Source organism: Osmerus eperlanus, chromosome 12 (assembly GCF_963692335.1).
Source record: "Osmerus eperlanus chromosome 12, fOsmEpe2.1, whole genome shotgun sequence".
Lineage (NCBI taxonomy): Eukaryota > Metazoa > Chordata > Actinopteri > Osmeriformes > Osmeridae > Osmerus > Osmerus eperlanus.
In genome coordinates, this window is record NC_085029.1 from 13,902,402 (window position 1) to 13,923,397 (window position 20,996).

Consider the following 20,996-nt stretch of genomic DNA (forward strand, 5'->3'; position numbering starts at 1 on the left):
AGCCTCCAACACACTGCTGCCACATCAAAACCTCCTCGATCTCAGCTCTCTGGCCCCCGCCCAGACAGACAGGTCACTGGTGGTTTTGCATCACTGTGGTGGAGGACAGGAGAGGACTTTAGACGTGGGAGGTAGAGAAGTCTCTTCACTGTCTGCAGCTTACAGGACTAAAGATGGCTTTTGCAAGACTTATGTAAGATAGCCGAGAACAAATGTTCTTTATGTGGACCTAGCACTGTAGCTTGTTTATAAATGTGTTCCTTGAATAGGCAGTAGCCTATGTACTATGTGTAGCTAGAACAAGCAAGGCATTGCTGTGTATACCTACAGTAGCACCACATTTTTCTATGCCTAGCAGACAAGTTGCTTTGTTGTGTACAGCATTTCTCACAGTTTGATATGCCTCCTCTTCTCTCTCTTTCTTACTCTGCTGCTCTGCGTCTCTCTCTCTCTCTCTCTCTCTCTCTCTCTCTCTCTCTCTCTCTCTCTCTCTCTCCCTTTATCATTCTTTCTATCAGTTTCAACAGAATTCTCCATAGCCCAGGCGATCTGCTGCAGCCATGTTTATGAACAGCTTGAAGATGCTGCTCACAGGTGGCAAGGCCAACCGCAAGAACCGCAACAGTGGTAAGTCTACCTTCTGCCCCCAGCCAGCAACAATATGACTCAGCTGTCTGTCAGAACACTGAGGGACGCCCTTGAGGGCTCTCGTTCTAACCTGGTTCCTCACCCTCACACCTCTCCACAATCTGCGGCATGAGAGCCCACACAGACATCCATAGAAATGACAGACAATGATTGGTGGGCTAACAGCACTTCACATGCGTTTTCATGGGCGTACGTGAAATTCCCTCTTCAAACAGCAGCTGTATTATTCTATCCGAGCCCTCACCCTTAAAAGCCCCACTGCCATCTTTGTTTCTATACGGCTGCCTCTGTCACCCTGCTCTGAAGCGCTTCCATTGTCAAGGAGGGAAGGCGGTGATGTGGCTTCATCCTCGAGAGGAAAAGTGAGTGGAAAAGTGCAACAGCTCCTGTTTTGAATGTGAGTGCCGACGCTACTTAATAAGAGCCCTCTTTTACAGTCCCTCTCGGCCGAGGCGTCAGCAGCGCGTGACAACACACCGAGCGAGGCTTCCTAGATATCTGCAGATAAATGAGTCTTGCAGGTGTCCTGCATCTCATTTACAGATGTTAAACATCATTGCATATGTGTGTGTCTGTCTGTCTGTCTTGCTCTTTATGTCTGCTGCTGTCACTTTGCGTATTCCTAAGGATCTAGCGTCAACCTCACTACCACAGACAGGGGGCGCTGTGAGGCAGTAGTCCCCTGCACATTCCTGTGTAAGGACATTCCTCAGTTCCATCTTAAAAGGAAGCTGTTACTCCCTGGTCATTCCTTCCTGAATACCTTTGCTGTGTTTTCTCGTCCTTGATGTCAGAGGAAGATAAGAATAGATATATTTTTATGCCAGAATGAGAAGATGTGCTTCCTGTGAAGTGAATCACAATAGCTCATCAAGCTATGCTGCCAGCTAGTTTGAGACGCATGATTGTAACTCTGTTACTCAGACATGCTAACTGGACTGTTGCTTTTGATGCTTTTGCAATGAACTGATTCGGGTCCGTTGAATGCTAAATATCTCAACTATCTGTGTTGTGCATAGTTGTTATTCAGTTGGGTTGATCACCATCAAATCACATAGAATTGGGGCCAAATACACCATTTTCAACTGAGAAAGTGTTGTTCTTGTGTATACTAACAGCAGACAACGCAACGACGGTTGTGTTGAACAAGACTGAATCATCGGCACCCTGCTGCCATGCTGTTCCCAGCCGTACAATAGTAATCAGACCCCATTCAGCATGTGTGTCTGAAATGATTGTTCACTTGTGAACACAGATGCACTGACACCCATCATTTGGGGTTCTTTCAACAAAAGAAAGGGTGAATGTCCCTCCAGCCGTGAGCATCGAGTTTTAGCGATCAGATCATATTTGAATCATCTCGTTAAGCTAATCAGATGTGACTTGTGCCAGAATAAGGCAGAGGCGGGGGGGGGGGGCGCCCGGGGGGGGGGGGGGGGGGTTGTCCTCTCTCTCCTCCCAGTGAGCTGATGTGGGTCTGATGTAGCCTTGCAGCCTCACTGTGGACATACATGTTTATGGACCAAATGTGTCTGATTGATGGAAGCCATCTGACTTGTTAGGGTTATGGTTTGAGAGATCAGTGCTGTGTGTGGTGTAGTACTAGTAAAGTCATAGATCAGTGCTGTGTGTGGTGTAGCAGATTGATTGATAGGATGCAGACTGAGCTGGAACAGCTTAATGGGGGGAATGTCTGACTGAACACTGAGCGACAGATTGGCCCCTCCTGCTCCACAGAATTGCCCCTTCCTCTCTGCATAAATGAACTCATTAAAAGTGAATGGAGGAATTGACTGTTTGTTTCTGGATGTTTGTTTTGGACATTTCTTCTGAACCCACAGGATTAATTACAAGTAATTGATCAACTTTCAGCAGAGAGAGAGAGAGAGAGAGAGAGAGAGAGAGAGAGAGAGAGAGAGAGAGAGAGAGAGAGAGAGAGGCTTGCTCTTGCAGGTCAGTATTTCTACCAATATTACAGTAATCCTACCTCACTTCAGTCTCTATATAAAGTACATCACCTATCTTCCTGTAAACACTCTCCCTGTGTTGTGACTTCACTGTTTGACCTTAGCATTTGTCGTTTAACACTATAAAACACAGGAAAAGAAGCCTTGATGTTTTGGAACAAGGGTCAAGAATAATATTCCTGTGTCTAAGGATAGGGCATTGGGGTGCTCAGAGCTTATAACCTCATCAGTAGTCACTTGTGACCTAATCACCGGGCAACCATGGCAACAATATGCTTTGGGAAGCAGAAGCCCTTAAAGGTCAAAGACAATTCGGAGTGACTGAGAGGAGCTGTGACCCAGGTGCATTGTGGGAGCTCTCCCTGTCTCCAGGAGGGTTCATGGTTCATCATTCATGGGTCTCCTATTCAGACCGAGGCCCTGGCTGAATCCTGCTCTTTTACCTCCACGAGCCCTCGCCAGTCAGGGTGTTGATGGCAACACCAATGTACAAATGTGCTTTGTGTTGGAACTCATTCAGTACACTCGGTAATGTTTTTAAATTATTGATATTAAAATATATTTCATTACTTAAGGATCACATGCAGTACCTTAAAACCAAAACAGAGCCTATGATATGAGAGTATACTATATATGCCTATGATATGAGAGTATACTCCCAGAAGAATGTACTGTAGTCCATACATAGGGCGTTCTGAAACTATAGATCCATTACGTAAGAACATACTGACACACACACACACCATAGGCAGAGTTTGACAGTTCAGCATGGGGGTGCAGAGCAGCAGGCTAAAAATAAAGCTCCCAGAGACATGGTCTGTTGTAACATGACAGTAATCCACCACACATTTCCTGCCACTGACTGATATTCAGATACAAACAATTGCTTGTAGTTGCAGTTTTCAGCTGTATTAAGTGGGGATTCACATAGATATAGTCTACTCTTATATATATGTCAGTAAATTAGCCCAGATTAAGGAAAGCACTATTGGCACTTATGATGGAAACAAACATTTGTCAACAATAATACAGTCTTGCATTTATATTAGTGGCATTAATTAGCTGTAACCTTTGACACTGACACACTCATCCTGCGCTCTTTATCAAGAAGAGAACATTTAGAAAGGGCACAGCATTTCAAGAATGTTAGCTCGTAAAGGGTTAAGTCATTTTGCCCTGGCTGAAAGAGAGAGAGAGAGAGAGAGAGAGAGAGGGAGACAGAGAGAGAGAGAGAGAGAGAGAGGGAAGGAGAGAGAGAGAGAGAGACAGAGAGAGAGAGAGGGAAGGAGAGAGAGAGAGAGAGAGAGAGAGAGAGAGAGAGAGAGAGAGAGAGAGAGAGAGAGAGAGAGAGAGAGAGGATGAGAGGGAGTTATTGCTGCTAGCGAGAGCACAAGAGGCGGAGGGAGAGAGTGTCTGTCTGCCGTGGGAGGGTGTGTGCATGCGCGTGCGCGTGCCTCAGTGACAGCGTGTGTGTGTGTGTGTGTGTGTGTGCAGTCACACATGGTGCCGCTCACACTGTGGAGAGCTTCCTCTGCCCGGGCCAGACGTGATCTCCCTCTCTCCTCTCCCTCTCTTCTAGCTCCCTCTTTACCTCCTCAACATCATTTCTCCTTCTGTTTTCCCCTTTGTCCTTGTCTTTTGTTTGGGATGTTCCTTGGATGTTCCTTGGTGCGGGATTTCTATTGCCTGGCAAACTGAGACATTGAAAAGGTGAGCTGAATGGTTTTAATTCTGGAGTCTTGAATTGGTCTTGAATGGAGAAAGGGGAAGGCAGGAGGTAATTGTTTTTCATAGAGATTCAGGTTTGAAGATTTCTCTTTAGTACCTAATCCTGTAATTGAAGCTGCTAATCAGTTTGTATAGGTGCCCTGCTGAATTTTCAAGGATAACGAGCAGTATTTGTAGCTTGCGTGTCAGGGTTCCAGTGACCACTTCCAGTTTCAGCAAGTGTCAGATTCTCTGTGTTAGATTGGAGCTTTGACGCCTGCTTGACCCAGGTGGAGCTTTCACATCAGTCACTGCATCACTCCACAACCTGGCAGAGAGTGTTAGAGAGAGAGCATGTGTGTGTGTGTGTGTGTGTGTGTGTGTGTGTGTGTGTGTGTGTGTGTGTTTTTATGGTTAACGTGATGGGTTTCTGTCCTTCTGTTATGAATGACAATACAAAGTGCCCCCTGTTCTCTGTAAGAATTTGGGTAAGATTCATGTTTAGTGTAACATCACAGCAACATCTCTCCTCGTCTATTGCTCTCCCTCTCGGTAATGATCTCTTTCTCTCTCTCTCTCTCTCTCTCTCTCTCTCTCTCTCTCTATCTCTATCTATCTCCATCTGTCTGTCTCTATCACACATATATCATTTCTTAATCTTTCTATCACCCACATACCACTAATGAGGGTCCTCAAAATTCCATATATTCCTCCTCCTCTTCCTCCTCTTCCTCCTCTTCCCAAGTCCCACAGTCTCCCACTCCGTCCTCCCTTTGTCCTCCCCTCCTTCTAAAACATCCCTGTCTCACCTCAGCTGCACCCATCCTCTCTGCTCTGCTCAGCTCTCCTCATGCTTCTCTCCCACTCGCTCGCTTTTTCCTCTCTCTCTCACCCATCTGTCTGAGAGTCCCTCTCTCTCTCTTTCTTTCACCTCTCTTATCTCCCCTGCGTCCATGTCCCCTCGGGTTCTGTGCTCTTTCCGATTGGCTGATAGCCTCTGGACATTCCCTCACACTCCTCTGACTGGGAGAGGCTTCCAGGCTGGTGTTTTACTGTCAGCCGTATAAACCAATAATATTAAAGTGAACGCCATGCGCAGTCATTACATTTGGTTAGATGGCTTCAAGTTATATTTCCTTTTCACTGGTGTGTGTGTGTGTGTAGTGTGTGTGTGTGCCCCCTACCCCCGCCCCCAGACACTCCTCCAGACATGCCGCTCTCCACCAAACCCTGTCTGTCTGCCTGCACCCACCATCCCCCCACCCCCCTTCCCTGCACCACCACCCCCCCCCCCCCCCCCCCACATCCTCCCCGCAGCAGTAGCTCCTGCTGACTCGTATGAAGGAACTGGTCTGTCATGTCGGGGGACAATGTTGATCTTCCCAGACAGGTTGGATGTAGTTCCCCACTACACACGCACTGTGCATGGTGTGTGTGTGAGCGCATCTACAGCACCAGACACCCTGTCTGCATTGACGTAACCCACAGGGGAGGGCACGGGGACTAGACGTACCTGCCTCATCAGCCCCCTCATCCAGACTGCCACACAGACAGGGGGGGTTAGGAGGGCTCCGTATATCCTGCCCTTGTCCTTGGTCCTCTTGCTGAAACAGGGTGAAGGGTACAGTCAGTTCTTGTTTGTTTGTTTGTTTGTTTATTCGCATTTATACAATGATGAAAAAAATATAAAGATACAAAAGAAGAGAAAAAAACATGCAGGTGGAGCCAGAAGCCTATGTGGTTTTTCGTCCCCACCCACGAAAAACACCCAGTTCTGACATCGATAGTCATGTCGGGTAGGATGTATGGTTGTATAATACCTCTAGTTATCCGAGTTAACAGACAGCCATCTACTCACTCAAATGACTGGGTTTGTTGTCTCTTGTACAGTGAAGCCGTATCTCCTAGTCTATTTATATTTGATGGTTTTTCATTATTCAAGCCTGCTTGTTCAATGTTGGCCTGCAATGAAGAGGCTGTGTGTGGATATGGGTGTGTGTGCGCTATCTTTTTCTGTAGTGTTTTGTAAGGACAGACTGAGTGATTGCATTGCTCTGGGCAAGCAGAGGAATAAGCCCCCGTCTCTCTCTCTCTCCCTCTCTCTCCCTCTCTCTCTCTCTCTCTCTCTCTCTTTCTCTCTGTCTCTCTCTCTCCCTCCCTCTCTTCCTCCCTTTCTCTCTCTCTGTCCCCCTGTGTCTTCCCTCCTCCAGCTCCTCTCCCCTCTGCCCTAATGACCTGTGCCCTCAGTTTAGATTAAAGGAGTACTTTATGACAACATAGGATGTCTATCTTCTGGTCATTTGGTCCCCATGGATTTATTTTATTATTTATTATTTTGTGTGGTGCATTAAAGTCAATTAGTTGGTTCAGCTTTCTTGCACCATGGCACTGAGCGTGTTGAATTTAATGGGTGGATATAATATCGTCCCATTTTTATCTGAGGGATGGGCAGTCTAGCTTAGTGGTAGAGTATCTGGCTGCACATCTCGATTTTGCAGTTCATTCCCCCCTCAGTCGCATTGGATAAAGGCGACTGCTAGATGAATACACAACATCATTATTTGTCAGACAAGCTCCAGTGTGAGTCCTCTGGTGTCCCTGCTAGGGGCAGACAGGCAGCAGGGCCCTCGACAGAGGACAAGCCCTCTCACTGCAGTCTGAAGAGAAGGGAGAGAGACAATCGAATACCCTTGTGTTCATATTGTCATACTGTCGTTCTGGAGAGAGGAAACCAACCCGAGTGAGGCTGGAGGCATCTCTCTCTCTCTCTCTCTCTCTCTCTCTCTCTCTCTCTCACACCTCTCCCATAGTCTTCTCCTGGGTGCTTGTCTGCTCCTTAGACTCCATTTCGTATTCGATGCACTTTATTTATAGCTGCATGTTTTTAGACTTGTTTGTCTATGTGATGTAACACCCCTCCCCACCTCCTCCTCCAACTCCTCCTCCATAGTCTGCTGCTCCATCCCTCCATATCTCCCCCTCTCTCTCTATCCCTCCTTTTCTCCATCCATCCCTCACTCGCTGTGGTGAAGCCCACCCACTCAAAACTGCGACAGAGCTTTTCTTAGCTGTGCGCGGCAATGTAGGATGTCCTTTTTCTCGCTCGCTCTCTCTCCTTTTGCTCTTTCCTTTTGCTCTCTCTTCCTCCCTCTCTTCGCTCTCCATCACTCCCTCTAATTCTCTCTCTCTCTCATTCTCCCCCCCCCTCCCAGTCTCTCTACTTCCTGTTCCACTAACACCTCCATCCAGGACACTGTCGAGTGGCGGGGCTGGCGGCCAGCGCCTGACGCACTCTTCCTGTCACACATGCGTCAGTGGCCCTGTGCCACCGTGCCACTGTGCCCACTGGCTCACGGATAAAACAGCACATCACCCTCAGCGGGCAGCGACCGCTGTAGCCACACAGCACTTACATCAGATGTTACGCTCTTGCCCTGCTGATGGGCAAAGAGAACTAGATTAACATGATTACGACTAATGTTTAAGCTTCAGGGACAATTTATGCATTTGATCAGCTTCATTTATTGAATATAAATGAATACATTGCATCAAGCTTAGTGGAGTATTTTCTAACATTTTAGGTGTGTTTGTTAAACCTATACTTTTTCAACCATACCACCTTTACCATACCACCAAGCTTTAGAATAGGTTCTGTGTCTGTTAATCCCAGTAAATGTAGTCCAAGTCAAACCTCGGAGGCCTGAAGACATGTGCAGACAAGCAGAACATACATTAGGATTTACAATAGCCGGCAGTCTCTTGTATATTCAGTAGAATAAAACAAATGGTTGCTCTGCTGGCTGTACAGCTGCCATGTGTTTGCTTCTTTATTACTCTGCTCTTTCACATATTGGAATGTGCCTTAAATTAGTTTGCCAAGGGGACCTAAAACAAATTTTAAAAAATCGCTTTAGTTTCACTGTCATTGTTTCCTGTCAGGGGATCTTGGCCTCCACAGATAAAACACAGCTGTAGTATCGTGCTGCAAGGACAGCCACACACTTCTGGATCATGATGCTGGACACGTCCTCTCTCCCTCACCTGCATGATGCTGGACACGTCCTCTCTCCCTCATCTGCATGATGCTGGACACGTCCTCTCTCCCTCACCTGCATGATGCTGGACACGTCCTCTCTCCCTCACCTGCATGATGCTGGACGCGTCCTCCCTCCCTCACCTGCATGATGCTGGACACGTCCTCTCTCCCTCACCTGCATGATGCTGGACACGTCCTCTGTCCCTCACCTGCATGATGCTGGACACGTCCTCTCTCCCTCACTTGCATGATGCTGGACACGTCCTCTCTCCCTCATCTGCATGATGCTGGACACGTCCTCCCTCCCTCACCTGCATGATGCTGGACACGTCCTCTCTCCCTCACCTGCATGATGCTGGACACGTCGTCTCTCCCTCACCTGCATGATGCTGGACACGTCCTCTCTCCCTCACCTGCATGATGCTGGACACGTCCTCTCTCCCTCATCTGCATGATGCTGGACACGTCCTCTCTCCCTCACCTGCATGATGCTGGACACGTCCTCTCTCCCTCACCTGCATGATGCTGGACGCGTCCTCCCTCCCTCACCTGCATGATGCTGGACACGTCCTCTCTCCCTCACCTGCATGATGCTGGACACGTCCTCTGTCCCTCACCTGCATGATGCTGGACACGTCCTCTCTCCCTCACTTGCATGATGCTGGACACGTCCTCTCTCCCTCATCTGCATGATGCTGGACACGTCCTCCCTCCCTCACCTGCATGATGCTGGACACGTCCTCTCTCCCTCACCTGCATGATGCTGGACACGTCGTCTCTCCCTCACCTGCATGATGCTGGACACGTCCTCTCTCCCTCACCTGCATGATGCTGGACACGTCCTCTCTCCCTCACCTGCATGATGCTGGACACGTCCTCTCTCCCTCATCTGCATGATGCTGGACACGTCCTCTCTCCCTCACCTGCATGATGCTGGACACGTCCTCTCTCCCTCACCTGCATGATGCTGGACGCGTCCTCCCTCCCTCACCTGCATGATGCTGGACACGTCCTCTCTCCCTCACCTGCATGATGCTGGACACGTCCTCTGTCCCTCACCTGCATGATGCTGGACACGTCCTCTCTCCCTCACTTGCATGATGCTGGACACGTCCTCTCTCCCTCATCTGCATGATGCTGGACACGTCCTCCCTCCCTCACCTGCATGATGCTGGACACGTCCTCTCTCCCTCACCTGCATGATGCTGGACACGTCGTCTCTCCCTCACCTGCATGATGCTGGACACGTCCTCTCTCCCTCACCTGCATGATGCTGGACACGTCCTCTCTCCCTCACCTGCATGATGCTGGACACGTCCTCTCTCCCTCACCTGCATGATGCTGGACGCGTCCTCCCTCCCTCACCTGCATGATGCTGGACACGTCCTCTCTCCCTCACCTGCATGATGCTGGACACGTCCTCTGTCCCTCACCTGCATGATGCTGGACACGTCCTCTCTCCCTCACCTGCATGATGCTGGACACGTCCTCTCTCCCTCACCTGCATGATGCTGGACACGTCCTCTCTCCCTCACCTGCATGATGCTGGACACGTCCTCTCTCCCTCACCTGCATGATGCTGGACACGTCCTCTCTCCCTCACCTGCATGATGCTGGACGCGTCCTCCCTCCCTCACCTGCATGATGCTGGACACGTCCTCTCTCCCTCACCTGCATGATGCTGGACACGTCCTCTGTCCCTCACCTGCATGATGCTGGACACGTCCTCTCTCCCTCATCTGCATGATGCTGGACACGTCCTCCCTCCCTCACCTGCATGATGCTGGACACGTCCTCTCTCCCTCACCTGCATGATGCTGGACACGTCCTCTCTCCCTCACCTGCATGATGCTGGACACGTCCTCTCTCCCTCACCTGCATGATGCTGGACACGCCCTCTCTCCCTCACCTGCATGATGCTGGACACGTCCTCTGTCCCTCACCTGCATGATGCTGGACACGCCCTCTCTCCCTCACCTGCATGATGCTGGACACGTCCTCTCTCCCTCACCTGCATGATGCTGGACACGTCCTCTCTCCCTCACCTGCATGATGCTGCTCCATTCTTCCTCTCTGGGATCCAGGACGTATCCAAAGCCCTGCTTGCAATCTAATCCTAACTGGCAATGTCAGGCCCTTCATCAAGGTAACATTGCACAAGAGCTGACAGAATTGCCTTTGGTCTGTCAGGCTAGCTAATACAGCTGTGACAAATGACGCTGCTCTGATAGCAGGCTCTTCTCAGCTCCCCCGCACAGTCTGAGTTATAGTACGAGGTTATTCCCCGCTGTCCCTAAGGCCATTTTTTTCGCCTTGTCAAGACACTGCTGACCTCCATTTGTGGCAGGGTGTTGTGATTTTAATGGGGTTTTCTTCTGCACTACTGTTCCGTGCCCTGTTTGGAGTGCAAGTGTTGTGTGTGTGTGAGTGTGTGTGTGTGTGTGTGAGTGTGTGTGTGTCCTGGACAAACATGTGTGGCATGGCTAGCATGACTGCATGACAGGTATCATCTCTGGTAATAATGAAGGTGCCAGTCCAGGGAGAGCTGTTCATCTCAGCTGACAGCTGATGGTGGAGGTCAGGTACCTACACAGCTGATGGTGGAGGTCAGGTCAGGTCAGGTCCCTACACAGGTGATGGTGGAGGTCAGGTCAGGTCCCTACACAGGTGATGGTGGAGGTCAGGTCAGGTCAGGTCCCTACACAGGTGATGGTGGAGGTCAGGTCAGGTCAGGTCCCTACACAGGTGATGGTGGAGGTCAGGTCAGGTCAGGTCCCTACACAGGTGATGGTGGAGGTCAGGTCAGGTCAGGTCCCTACACAGGTGATGGTGGAGGTCAGGTCAGGTCAGGTCCCTACACAGCTGATGGTGGAGGTCAGGTCAGGTACCTAAACAGCTGATGGTGGAGGTCAGGACAGGTCAGGTCCCTACACAGCTGATGGTGGAGGACAGGTCAGGTCAGGTACCTACACAGGTGATGGTGGAGGTCAGGTCAGGTCAGGTCCCTACACAGGTGATGGTGGAGGTCAGGTCAGGTCAGGTCCCTACACAGGTGATGGTGGAGGTCAGGTCAGGTCAGGTCCCTACACAGCTGATGGTGGAGGTCAGGTCAGGTCCCTACACAGGTGATGGTGGAGGTCAGGTCAGGTCCCTAAACAGTTGGGGCACAAGGCAAAGTGTTAAAGCCCACTTGTTTGTGAACTTGTCAATGACTTTTGTGTTGTTTCCATCACTTCCCATGCTCTGTGTAGCTCCGGTGCTGGTTGGAGGAGGTTGGCTCACTAAGGTTCTGGTTGGCTGGTGGTAGACCAGATTTGTGTGGACTCTGTTCTGACCTGGTACTGGTTTCCTGCTGCATGTGCACTAATGAGATTAAAATCTGTACCAATATGCCCTCCAAAATGTCTGGTTAGTGATCTAGTTAGTTCTCTGCTTGTGTGGCTATGTGTGTGTCTGTGTGGTTGCACAACGAGTTAGAAGTGATTGATGCAAATGAAGATGTCTGCCAACACTTGACTGAGCAGGTGTCTGCTTTGATATTGCCTGTGTGCCTGTGTTGTGATTCATTAAGAGAGCTTCGCTTCCTAGTAAAGATCAGCATGTTCACCTGGGTTTCAAATAGAACATAGAGTTCACATACAACCATCCCACGCACACAAACACACACGCGCACACACGTGCGCACACACACACGCACACACGTAAATGTCAAAACACTCAGACACTTAAATGTCTGCTCTTGTCTTTGACCAAATCCTCTGCTCTTTCTAAAAGTACCACACTTAATGGGATCAAATCACCGCGCTCTTCTCCACTGCAATACATTACAGAGGACAATGAAGGATCAGACCAGTCTCTCAAGCTGTGGTGATACAGTGTTAGAGTCAGAAGCGGACTAGGTAAAGAGAAGAGAAAGGGTGCATTGTTGTCCCCTGACTCTTAAGGGACTCCTTGTGACAGATCAGAGTGACAGCACCACAGTGCGGGCATAATGGAAGTCCTTATAGAATTGTATAGGTGACCCTTTGGAGACTGTGTGTCGTGTATCTTCTGTGATTGTGTGTTCCCTTAGTGAGTGTGTGTACCTGAGTGTGTGTTCCTTTAGTGAGTGTGTGTGCCTCAGTGCGTCCATAGTCCCAAGGGCCTTTAGGGCTACTATCCAGAAACAAGAAGCTGGTAGACATGAACAAATGCCTGAGGATGTCTCTCTTTGCCAGCGGTGACCTAACACAAAGTCCATCCTTAAAGGAGCTTTCAGATGCCTGTAAAGGAACCGGCCCTCTAATGATGTCTCAGGGAGAACCAGGGCCCCAGCATACATCAACACCCCACAGCGCTCTAATGACTGTGGCGTTCTCTGTCACATTTGAACCTTTCAGAGGTGGACTCTGGGTAGAAGGGGAGGGGATGGTCTTTGTTCCAGACTTCTCCAGGAGATGTAGTTCTAGACACATCTTGGGTGAGTCACAACTCTGGGCCACATTGCTCCAGGGTTTGTGTCTTTGAAAGTCAGCCACTATAGTATAAGTGGTCAATTATAGTGGTCAATTATTTATTTTTTCTTGATCTACATTCCAAATGGGACTGGACCCTCGACTGTCATTAACTTTGTATGACTGTATGCTAGAGTTTGTTAGTTTGTTTTTTTACAGTAAATTATAATGGGAGAGAGCTTTAACTACATGTTGCCTGTTCTTTTAATATTGTACAACTATGAAGTATTAAGTGGTACATGCTATTATTATTATTATTTATTTTTTTACAGTGCCGATTGGAGCAGTGGAAAGTTAGTTTGTCCCGTGTGTCTCAAGCGTTTAAAATGAGAATGTCTGTCGGGCCTGGTCCCTCTCTCATGTTCCAGCTCAGTGGCTATTGACCTCTCTGGCAGCAATGTCCACTCTGACCACATCAATGCTCACCATGTAAACAGCCAGACTTGTTTGTTTCAGCCCACAGACCTTCATAGGGCTCGCACTGCAGATTTGAAAGCCTAGAAAAAAGATAGAAAGCCTGCTGGGTGACGTAGTCTTCTGTACCGGAGGTATCACTGCAGTGGCTGGGATTGGCTGTGGGCTCCGTTGCTGGACTGTTTGATTAACCAGCCAATGAGTGTCAATCTCTCTGCCTGTTCCGGGTCTCACACACTCACACTCTGAAGCTAATGCTATTAGTTTATCGACTGGCTTAATATGTCCACCCGCTACCCAATCTAGTCCTTGACTGCTGCATACCAGGAAATCTGAGAGAGAGATATATTCTAAAGAGTCATTTTTGTGTGAGTGTTCTGTGTGCACTGGGTCCTCTGTTGTCATTTGAAAACAATATACAACTCTGTATGCCTTGTACTATGGCAAGCATGCAAATCTGTGGCAGATAATCACTTTTTTTCAAACGGCTGCTTGGTTTAAGAATGGCTGGCTTTACTTAATTTAAATGGGGGTGTATGATCTGGGAATAAATTGTGATAAGCCCTTGTGTTAGCGTCCAACGTTATTGTGGCTCCAGCTCAGCTTTGTCAAACATGCGTCTGTAGAGGCTAAGTACTGCTGACACATCGACCCTCTGCTCCATCCACTGGAGCTAATTCAGCCTGCTCAGTCCCCTGGGCCTCATTGATCCTTATATCATTAGCCCTGTGTACATCTATCAGCAGACCTAATGCCTACAGTACCAGTCCTCAGTCCCTCACACACGCTCGGTTCTTTAAATAGTAAAAAAAAACGTCCCTTTTAACCATGGGCAGGAGAAAAAAGTGGATTTTGCCAGTGGGGTCACACTTTGCCACCGTGAGGGGCCAGCTGTCCCAGCGGCGGAGGGGGGTGGAGGGGCTGTGTGTGGGCAGTCTCCTGGGGCTCCTCAGGTCCCGGTGCCGGCGGATGGAGAAGGAGATGGCCCTGGTGATCGAGCACCACCGACACCGCCGCGCTCACTCTCTCTCCTCTTTCTGCTCGTCCTCCGCAGATGGTGGCAGTGAGGACCTGGCCGGCCCCTGCTCGCCCGGTCTAGACCACCCCTACCTCAGCTACGCTGGGCAAGGTAAGCACCCACCGCTCAACACCTGGCTCTCTTTCTTCACCTCCATATGCCATAACTCTGTTCTCCCCTGCTCATTCATCTGCTTGCCCTTCCTGTGTCCTTTCCCATAACTAATCTCATTGCTCTGATAAGTTCGAAGAAATATTACATATTTTCTGCCAGTAGTGGTTGTACTCTTTACTGCCTCTTACTTACATCTTTTGAACTGTGCTGTAAGTACCCTGGAGGGTTTGTATTTTATATTTGTATTTTTGGAGGTTAGAGTTAGATGTATTCTTCTTCTGTGGCCGTGTATTTAAATCTAAGTTGTGAAAGAATATTTAGATCATTATGATTTACCCTTCCCTTCGACCAAGGGTAGACTGTGTTTTTGAGCCGAACTGGGCTGAGTGGGTGTTTGTTTGTGTGTTCGAAGGCATAAAGAGGCTCTTACCCTTTAAGGGCTCATCTGTTTCAATATGGAGCTCCACCATACTGTCCTTTCCTTATTGTGTGGGGGCATTTGGAGAGCTAAGCCCATCACCCCTGAAGTCACCTTCCCTCCCTGCCTCCCTCCTCCTCCCCCTTGGCTCACACCAAACCACTCTTGCGGCTCCCCGACAATTATGCAGAGCTGTTGGTGGAGGAATGCAAATTCACCGGCAAATTCGAGGGAGTCAGGTGGCTGAGCGGTTAGGGAATCGGGCTAGTAATCAGAAGGTTGCTGGTTCGATTCCTGGCCGTGCGAAATGACGTTGTGTCCTTGGGCAAGGCACTTTACCCTGCTTGCCTTGGGGACAATGTCCCTGTACTTACTGTAAGTCGCTCTGGATAAGAGCGTCTGCTAAATGACTAAATGTAAATGTAAATGTAAATTCTCCTGAAAGCGTTGGGTTTCACAGCTATGATGCACACAGGACAAGTGTCTTGGCACACAGAGACCTAGCTGTCAGTGATGACTATGTGGATGAGTTGACTGTTGTTCCTGAGCGTTGCAGGGTAAAAGTGTTAGCTTGCCCGGGAATAAGGCTGGAAAAGAACGTAGGAAATTACCAAAATTGTGGCTTCTGCAGGAGGGATGAAGGGTTTTCCTCACTGGTTTCTGTGTGCCTTCAGGGACTGCTGCTTGTTATTACTGACCAAATAGTTGCTCTTCCACAGCCGGTAGGTCAGTACTATAAAGAGTGCATGCTGCCTGCAGGCCTTCTATCTACTAGGTCAGCCTATGATGGCCACAGTCAATACCTCCACATCACACCCCTCCCCTCTCCTGCTTCTCCAACCTGACATCATCACACTGATGTCCAGGGAGGAGAAGCGTACAACGTTAAATTGGGAGAACATGGGTTCAGATAGGTGAACTTTGAGGAATGGAGTACAGGAAAAAAAACAGCTGAAAGTATGTTGCATTGAAACATAATTCATGTTGAAAGCTGGATGCCAGCAGGGCACCATGTGTGTGTGTGTGTGTGTGTGTGGGGGGGGGGGGGGGGTATCATGGTGTGTTCAGGACCCTCCCCCTTTTCTCGGTGCTAAACTGGAGTAACCAAGGCCCTCGCTGTGTCTCTCCCACCCTGCAGGAGGCAGTGTGGACAGCGACTTCGCCTTCAAGGGAGACTACAGCGTGCCGCTCTCCATCACGGAGGGCATGCAGCACATCCGCATCATGGAGGGCGTGTCCCGCTCCTTGCCCTCCTCCCCTCTGCTCACCCACCAGGCCATCAGCATCCACCTGCAGCCTGCCAGCAAGCTTACAGGTAACCCCGGGCATCCAGAGCATCCACTCTGCAGAGCTCTCCTGTAGACGGCACAGGCAGGCTATGTCCCATTGCTTTTGAAACAATGTGTGATGACGTTAAGTGACAAATTCAATGATGAACTGTAATAACATTAGCTGGGAATAGGTTGGAATTATGTTGATTCAATTTCCCTTTTATGAACCGAATCAACAGGCTGTGGAGGCTGCTTCAGAGTTCATCTAAATGTCTGGGCTTAGGTTCACTTTGATTACAAACCAATCCACCACCACGAATCCACTTTCAAAGAGCCTTTGGCGGGCTGTTTGCCTCCCCCCTATCCCTGCTACCCCTACAGAGCAGTCTGTTCTGCTCCCTCACTGCCTCCCCTGCACCACCTCCAGCTTGGTTCTGACAGAGGGGAGGAAGGAGCTTCCCCAGTAACCCGCAGTTACCGCAGTAACAGCTTTACAATTGTATTGTCACGCATTGTAAGCAAGGCCTCCACTCCCAGAGCCACAGGATGCTGTACATGCATGCCAGTTAGTCACTGGAGGATTACCGAAGTGACAGGGAGGGGAGCCTGGAATGCTGGATATGGGCTGTGGTCATCTGTCTGTCCAGCACATATCTGTCTTAACCACCAATTATTTCCTCCCACAGTCATCTGCAACACTCTGGGAATGTGAGGGAAATAACAAAACATGTTGTCCACCAGCCAACGTAGAGGGTGGATGAAAATGTCAATCTATTGTGTGGAATAAGCAATGATATGAGCCTAGATCCAACTGAGAGGCCAAACAGTGTTGAACATAACAAGGAGGAGGGGATAACAAGCCGATGATAAACAAAGCTAAATTGATGTCAGCTGGGAAGACCTGGAGAGGTAGACACATGGTCAGAATGCCAGTTGTTTTCTCACAAAGCTACCAAATAAACAAGCTGAAATGGCGGATAGGACATGTACGTCTGTTTATTTATTAAAGCGTGTGTGTGACTCATTCCCTGGTGATTATAACTCACTTGTTACCAAAGAAATATGAGCAAAAAAGAACCCGCAGTCCAGTGACTGGTGGAGTTCATCTCTCTCCTCTCCGATGCAAACTTACATCCACACTTGGCAGTTGTTTTGCTTGATTGCATTCATTTCTATGCAAGAATTCTGGAATAGACTGTATGGGCACCATGCAGGGACAATGCCCTTTCTACACAGCCAGGCTGAATGGGTATTACCACTAGGGTGCCCTAGCTGCTTGATTAACATTCACATCATTAACCCTTCTCCCAGTTCTGCTCGATAGTTTGTAGATCACAGAAGGATTTATTTTCTCCCCACGTCGTATTCATACCGCTGTTAGAGTGAAGAGTCCCTGTCACATGCCTGGGGGCAGGTTGCTGCTGGAGCGGGCTTTGTTCAGGCGACAAGGCCCAGTTAAGACACGGCTCTGGGAAAGGTTCCCGAAAATGAGACTACTATAGCGAGCCAATCTTCTTTTCCCGGGCAAATGGTTCTGTCTCCTCCACTGTTCTGGCAGTCCTCCATTGTGGAGAGAACATGTTTACTCCCCTCTCTATCCGTCCTCCTTTCTTTGTTCACTGCAGTATATTCAGCCTTATTTACTATCTACACTCTCATCTGTGTTGAATTCTGGGAACTTGGTGTGGGTGTTGTGGGTGTTATCTTGATACATCAAGTAGTAGAGTCAGATGGCTGAGTGGTTAGGGACTTGAACTATTAATCAGAAGGTTGCGTGTTCGATTCCCGGCTGTGCAAAATGACAAGGCAAGGCACTTCACCCTACTTGCCTCGGGGGGGAATGTTCCTGTACTTACTGTAAGTCGCTCTGATTAAGAGCGTCTGATAGATGACTAAATGTACATGACGATGCTAGAAAAGAGTTGGGTTGTTGTTTTGAACAAACCTAGATGGGGCTGCATTGTGTCGCCGCTACACTTAGCTTCAAGATGAAGTCTCACGGTGTGCTTTGCACCTATTATTGTGATTTTGAAGTCATTGAGTCACTTTCAGATACTTACAGTGAGAGTTGCGGCTTGTGCTTTTTGGCCAGCAGGTGTCTCTATTAGGGTCGCTGAAGTGTACATTAAGGTACTTACCTCATCAAATTTGACGACACCAAGGGGATTATTATTGAAAGATGAATCACTCATCTAAAACTTAAAATTAGTTTTTCTTCCAGTTTGTATAAATAAGTGGTTCTTCAAAACTGAAGTGAAAGCCTAAACTGGTCTGCAATGGTTCCTGCACAAAGAATAAAAAGGAATACATGTAACAGGTACCCTGGAATCTAAGTGCAAGTGATATAAGTACAGTCCTAAAAGCTCAGCGGTAGCACCATCATCAACATCTTCGCCACCATCATCATAATCAACATAATCTACAGCAGGGGGCTGGCTGTGTCTGTGGGTCTTGGCGGGGGAGGGTCTGTACGAGTTGTTCTTCAAATAAATACAGAACTTTGAAATAAATGGAGGAATTCATTTTAATGCAAGCTGTTTTCATTATTTATGTGAGATAAAGAAAAATGAAAGCGAGTGTGCTGAAGGGGGGGGGGGGGCTGGGGGGGGGTCCTTCCCTGGTTAATTATCCGACCTCTCCATAATCCTTTTGCTCGGCGTGTGGTGTGTGTGTGTTTGTGTCGGTGTGTGTCAGTGAAAGATGAGGCCTTGAGGGGTTAAGTTGGGTTACTGTAGTAAAACTATAAAGAGGTATAGGATACCAATGGTTCCATGATGCGAGTGAAATAATATCTCATATTACCATCTGGGGTATCAATATATTACACCTGCAGCAAATACTGTCAAAACATATTGTTCAAACCTACTGTCTAGTCTGGACTTCTATTCATCTCTACATCTTTAATGACATCACTATATCTATCCCTCTCTAGGTCTGTACTGTTATCCATCTATTATGTATGCATGGTACTGTAAGACACATCTTACAATTGCAGCCTTCCGCAATACCTACTGGGAGAAGCTATGTCCTTATAATGGAAACTTCAGTTGATCTCTATCAGTCAGATTCACCGAGAGGTCTGCCTAGACGTGGTACGGTGTGCCAAACTGGGCCTCGTCTCAAGACATGGTACGGTGTGCCAAACTGGGCCTCGTCTCAAGACGTGGTACGGTGTGCCAAACTGGGCCTCGTATCAAGATTTGGTACGGTGTGCCAGACTGGGCCTCGTCTCAAGCACCCCAGTCTTCTCACCCTTTAATGAATTCAGCCCAGCGGTCGTCGTCACACCGTGTCGCTGTGCCAAGTGTTTATAGTGGCTCCCGGGGCCAAAGCTCTGGCTCCTCCGCTCCAAGGTCAGTGGAGCAGGTCTGCGGGCTCCGCCTTCCTCAGACCCCCTCTGTTGTCCTCTCACACCCTCCGTCCTCTGAAGAGCTGGTCAGACCTCCTCCACCTTCCATTCCTTAAACCTCTTCCACCCCTTCCCATACCTTCCCCACACACCAGCCTCCGCAGACGTCCTACGACGTCGCCCATCGCCCTTACGTTTCCTCAGCCCCCCCCGTCCCCCGTCCAGCCTCTCCAGACCACATCAAACTGCCTTTACCCTCCTCAGATCCCCGCCACAGACCTCAGGAAACGTGTCTGGGCTTATTCAACCCCCGCGGCTCTGATAGAATGAAAGCTCTAGGAAAGCGCTGACCTTTTTAGGAAATCAATGAGTTTCTGATTTAATCCCCTCCGCCTGCGTGAAGGGTCCTAGGGGGTCCCATCTGCTCGGGCCGACCTGTGAAATGGATTGTAGAGCTTGGCTGGGGGGGGGGGGGCCCTCTTGAGCCCGCCCCACCTTCCCCACCTCTCAGGAAATGCCATGCCTTTGTGGACAGAATCATCGTCATTGAAGGCTGTTGCAGCGCTCCGATGCTGCAAATACCATCTGGATTCATAGGTTTCCTACAGCCTGTTCCGACTTCTGGCAGGTGCCATTGATGTCATGACAACTCCTGTTGTGCCGACTACTGTTGAATCAATATACATGCCCTCAATGATACTGTACGATCAAGCTTGACTGTAATACAGTGTGAGATACACTGGAGGCCTGACACAACATCACTGATTGCCTATTGGTTTCTTCCTAAGCACCATTATGTGGTCTTACTGTAAACATGTCAGACCCAGCTGATTGACTGATTGTTCTTTACTTGGAAACATTTAATGGCATTATTTCAACATGTTGAATTAACGACCGCAATCAATACAATTACTGCCTCCCCGTGGATACGTGGATAAGACGGAAAATTGCATTTGCTCATGATGCCCTGATGGAACTGCAGCTCTTGTACTCCCCTCTCACCGCAAGTATCATGTTGCCCTGCTATTATCCCACCGTATCTGTAGTCAGCCTCATCATCTCTGAAACACAGCTGTGTGGATCTACAGTGCTGACAGAGCGGTGCTCTATGTGCTGGAAGACAGACTGGAGCGGAGGTCTCCAATGGGGATAGCTCTGCCGTCAGGACAGCAAGCACAGGTGCTGTATTCTTATGTACCGTCAGCCATTTGTATCCCAATCCCCTGTCGTCAGTCCTCTATCTATGCTGCCTCTGGGGGGGAACTGCTTTTCAGCTCCACTCCTCTTGTCCCTCCCCATCCACCCACCTACCCTGGACTCGCTTCTACGTTTGTTCTGCTGAATGGAAATGTGACATTCTCAGCTCCTTTGTCACAGGTGGAGGTAGGAGATAAAGGCCTTAACGATGAGATGGTAATTGAAACAGGAATAATGCCATGAGACGGCTCTGAAGAATCTGCCCAGCGAGCTTGAAATCATCACCACCTATGGTTTGATCAGAAGCGACAGTCAGTCAATTCACCCTGTGGTTTTTTACTAAGGAACGGTAGCGTTTATTCTA

At 48.8% G+C, this 20,996-nt stretch overlaps 1 protein-coding gene across 5 annotated transcripts in view; it reads left to right on the top strand.

Moving 5' to 3' along the window:
• Window positions 1-20,996, top strand: part of tanc2b (tetratricopeptide repeat, ankyrin repeat and coiled-coil containing 2b) — a 70,361-nt gene that overhangs the window by 15,665 nt on the left and 33,700 nt on the right. For 4 of the 5 annotated variants that reach the window (XM_062474678.1, XM_062474680.1, XM_062474679.1 and 1 more), the window contains exons 2-4: window positions 519-627; window positions 14,320-14,394; window positions 15,954-16,130. In XM_062474678.1, the coding sequence (XP_062330662.1) occupies window positions 561-627; window positions 14,320-14,394; window positions 15,954-16,130 (319 nt within the window). In that variant the 5' untranslated portion in view covers window positions 519-560. Of the gene's footprint in view, window positions 1-518; window positions 628-4,220; window positions 4,326-14,319; window positions 14,395-15,953; window positions 16,131-20,996 lie in introns of those variants that run through there. The other variant, XM_062474683.1, reaches the window with a different exon arrangement.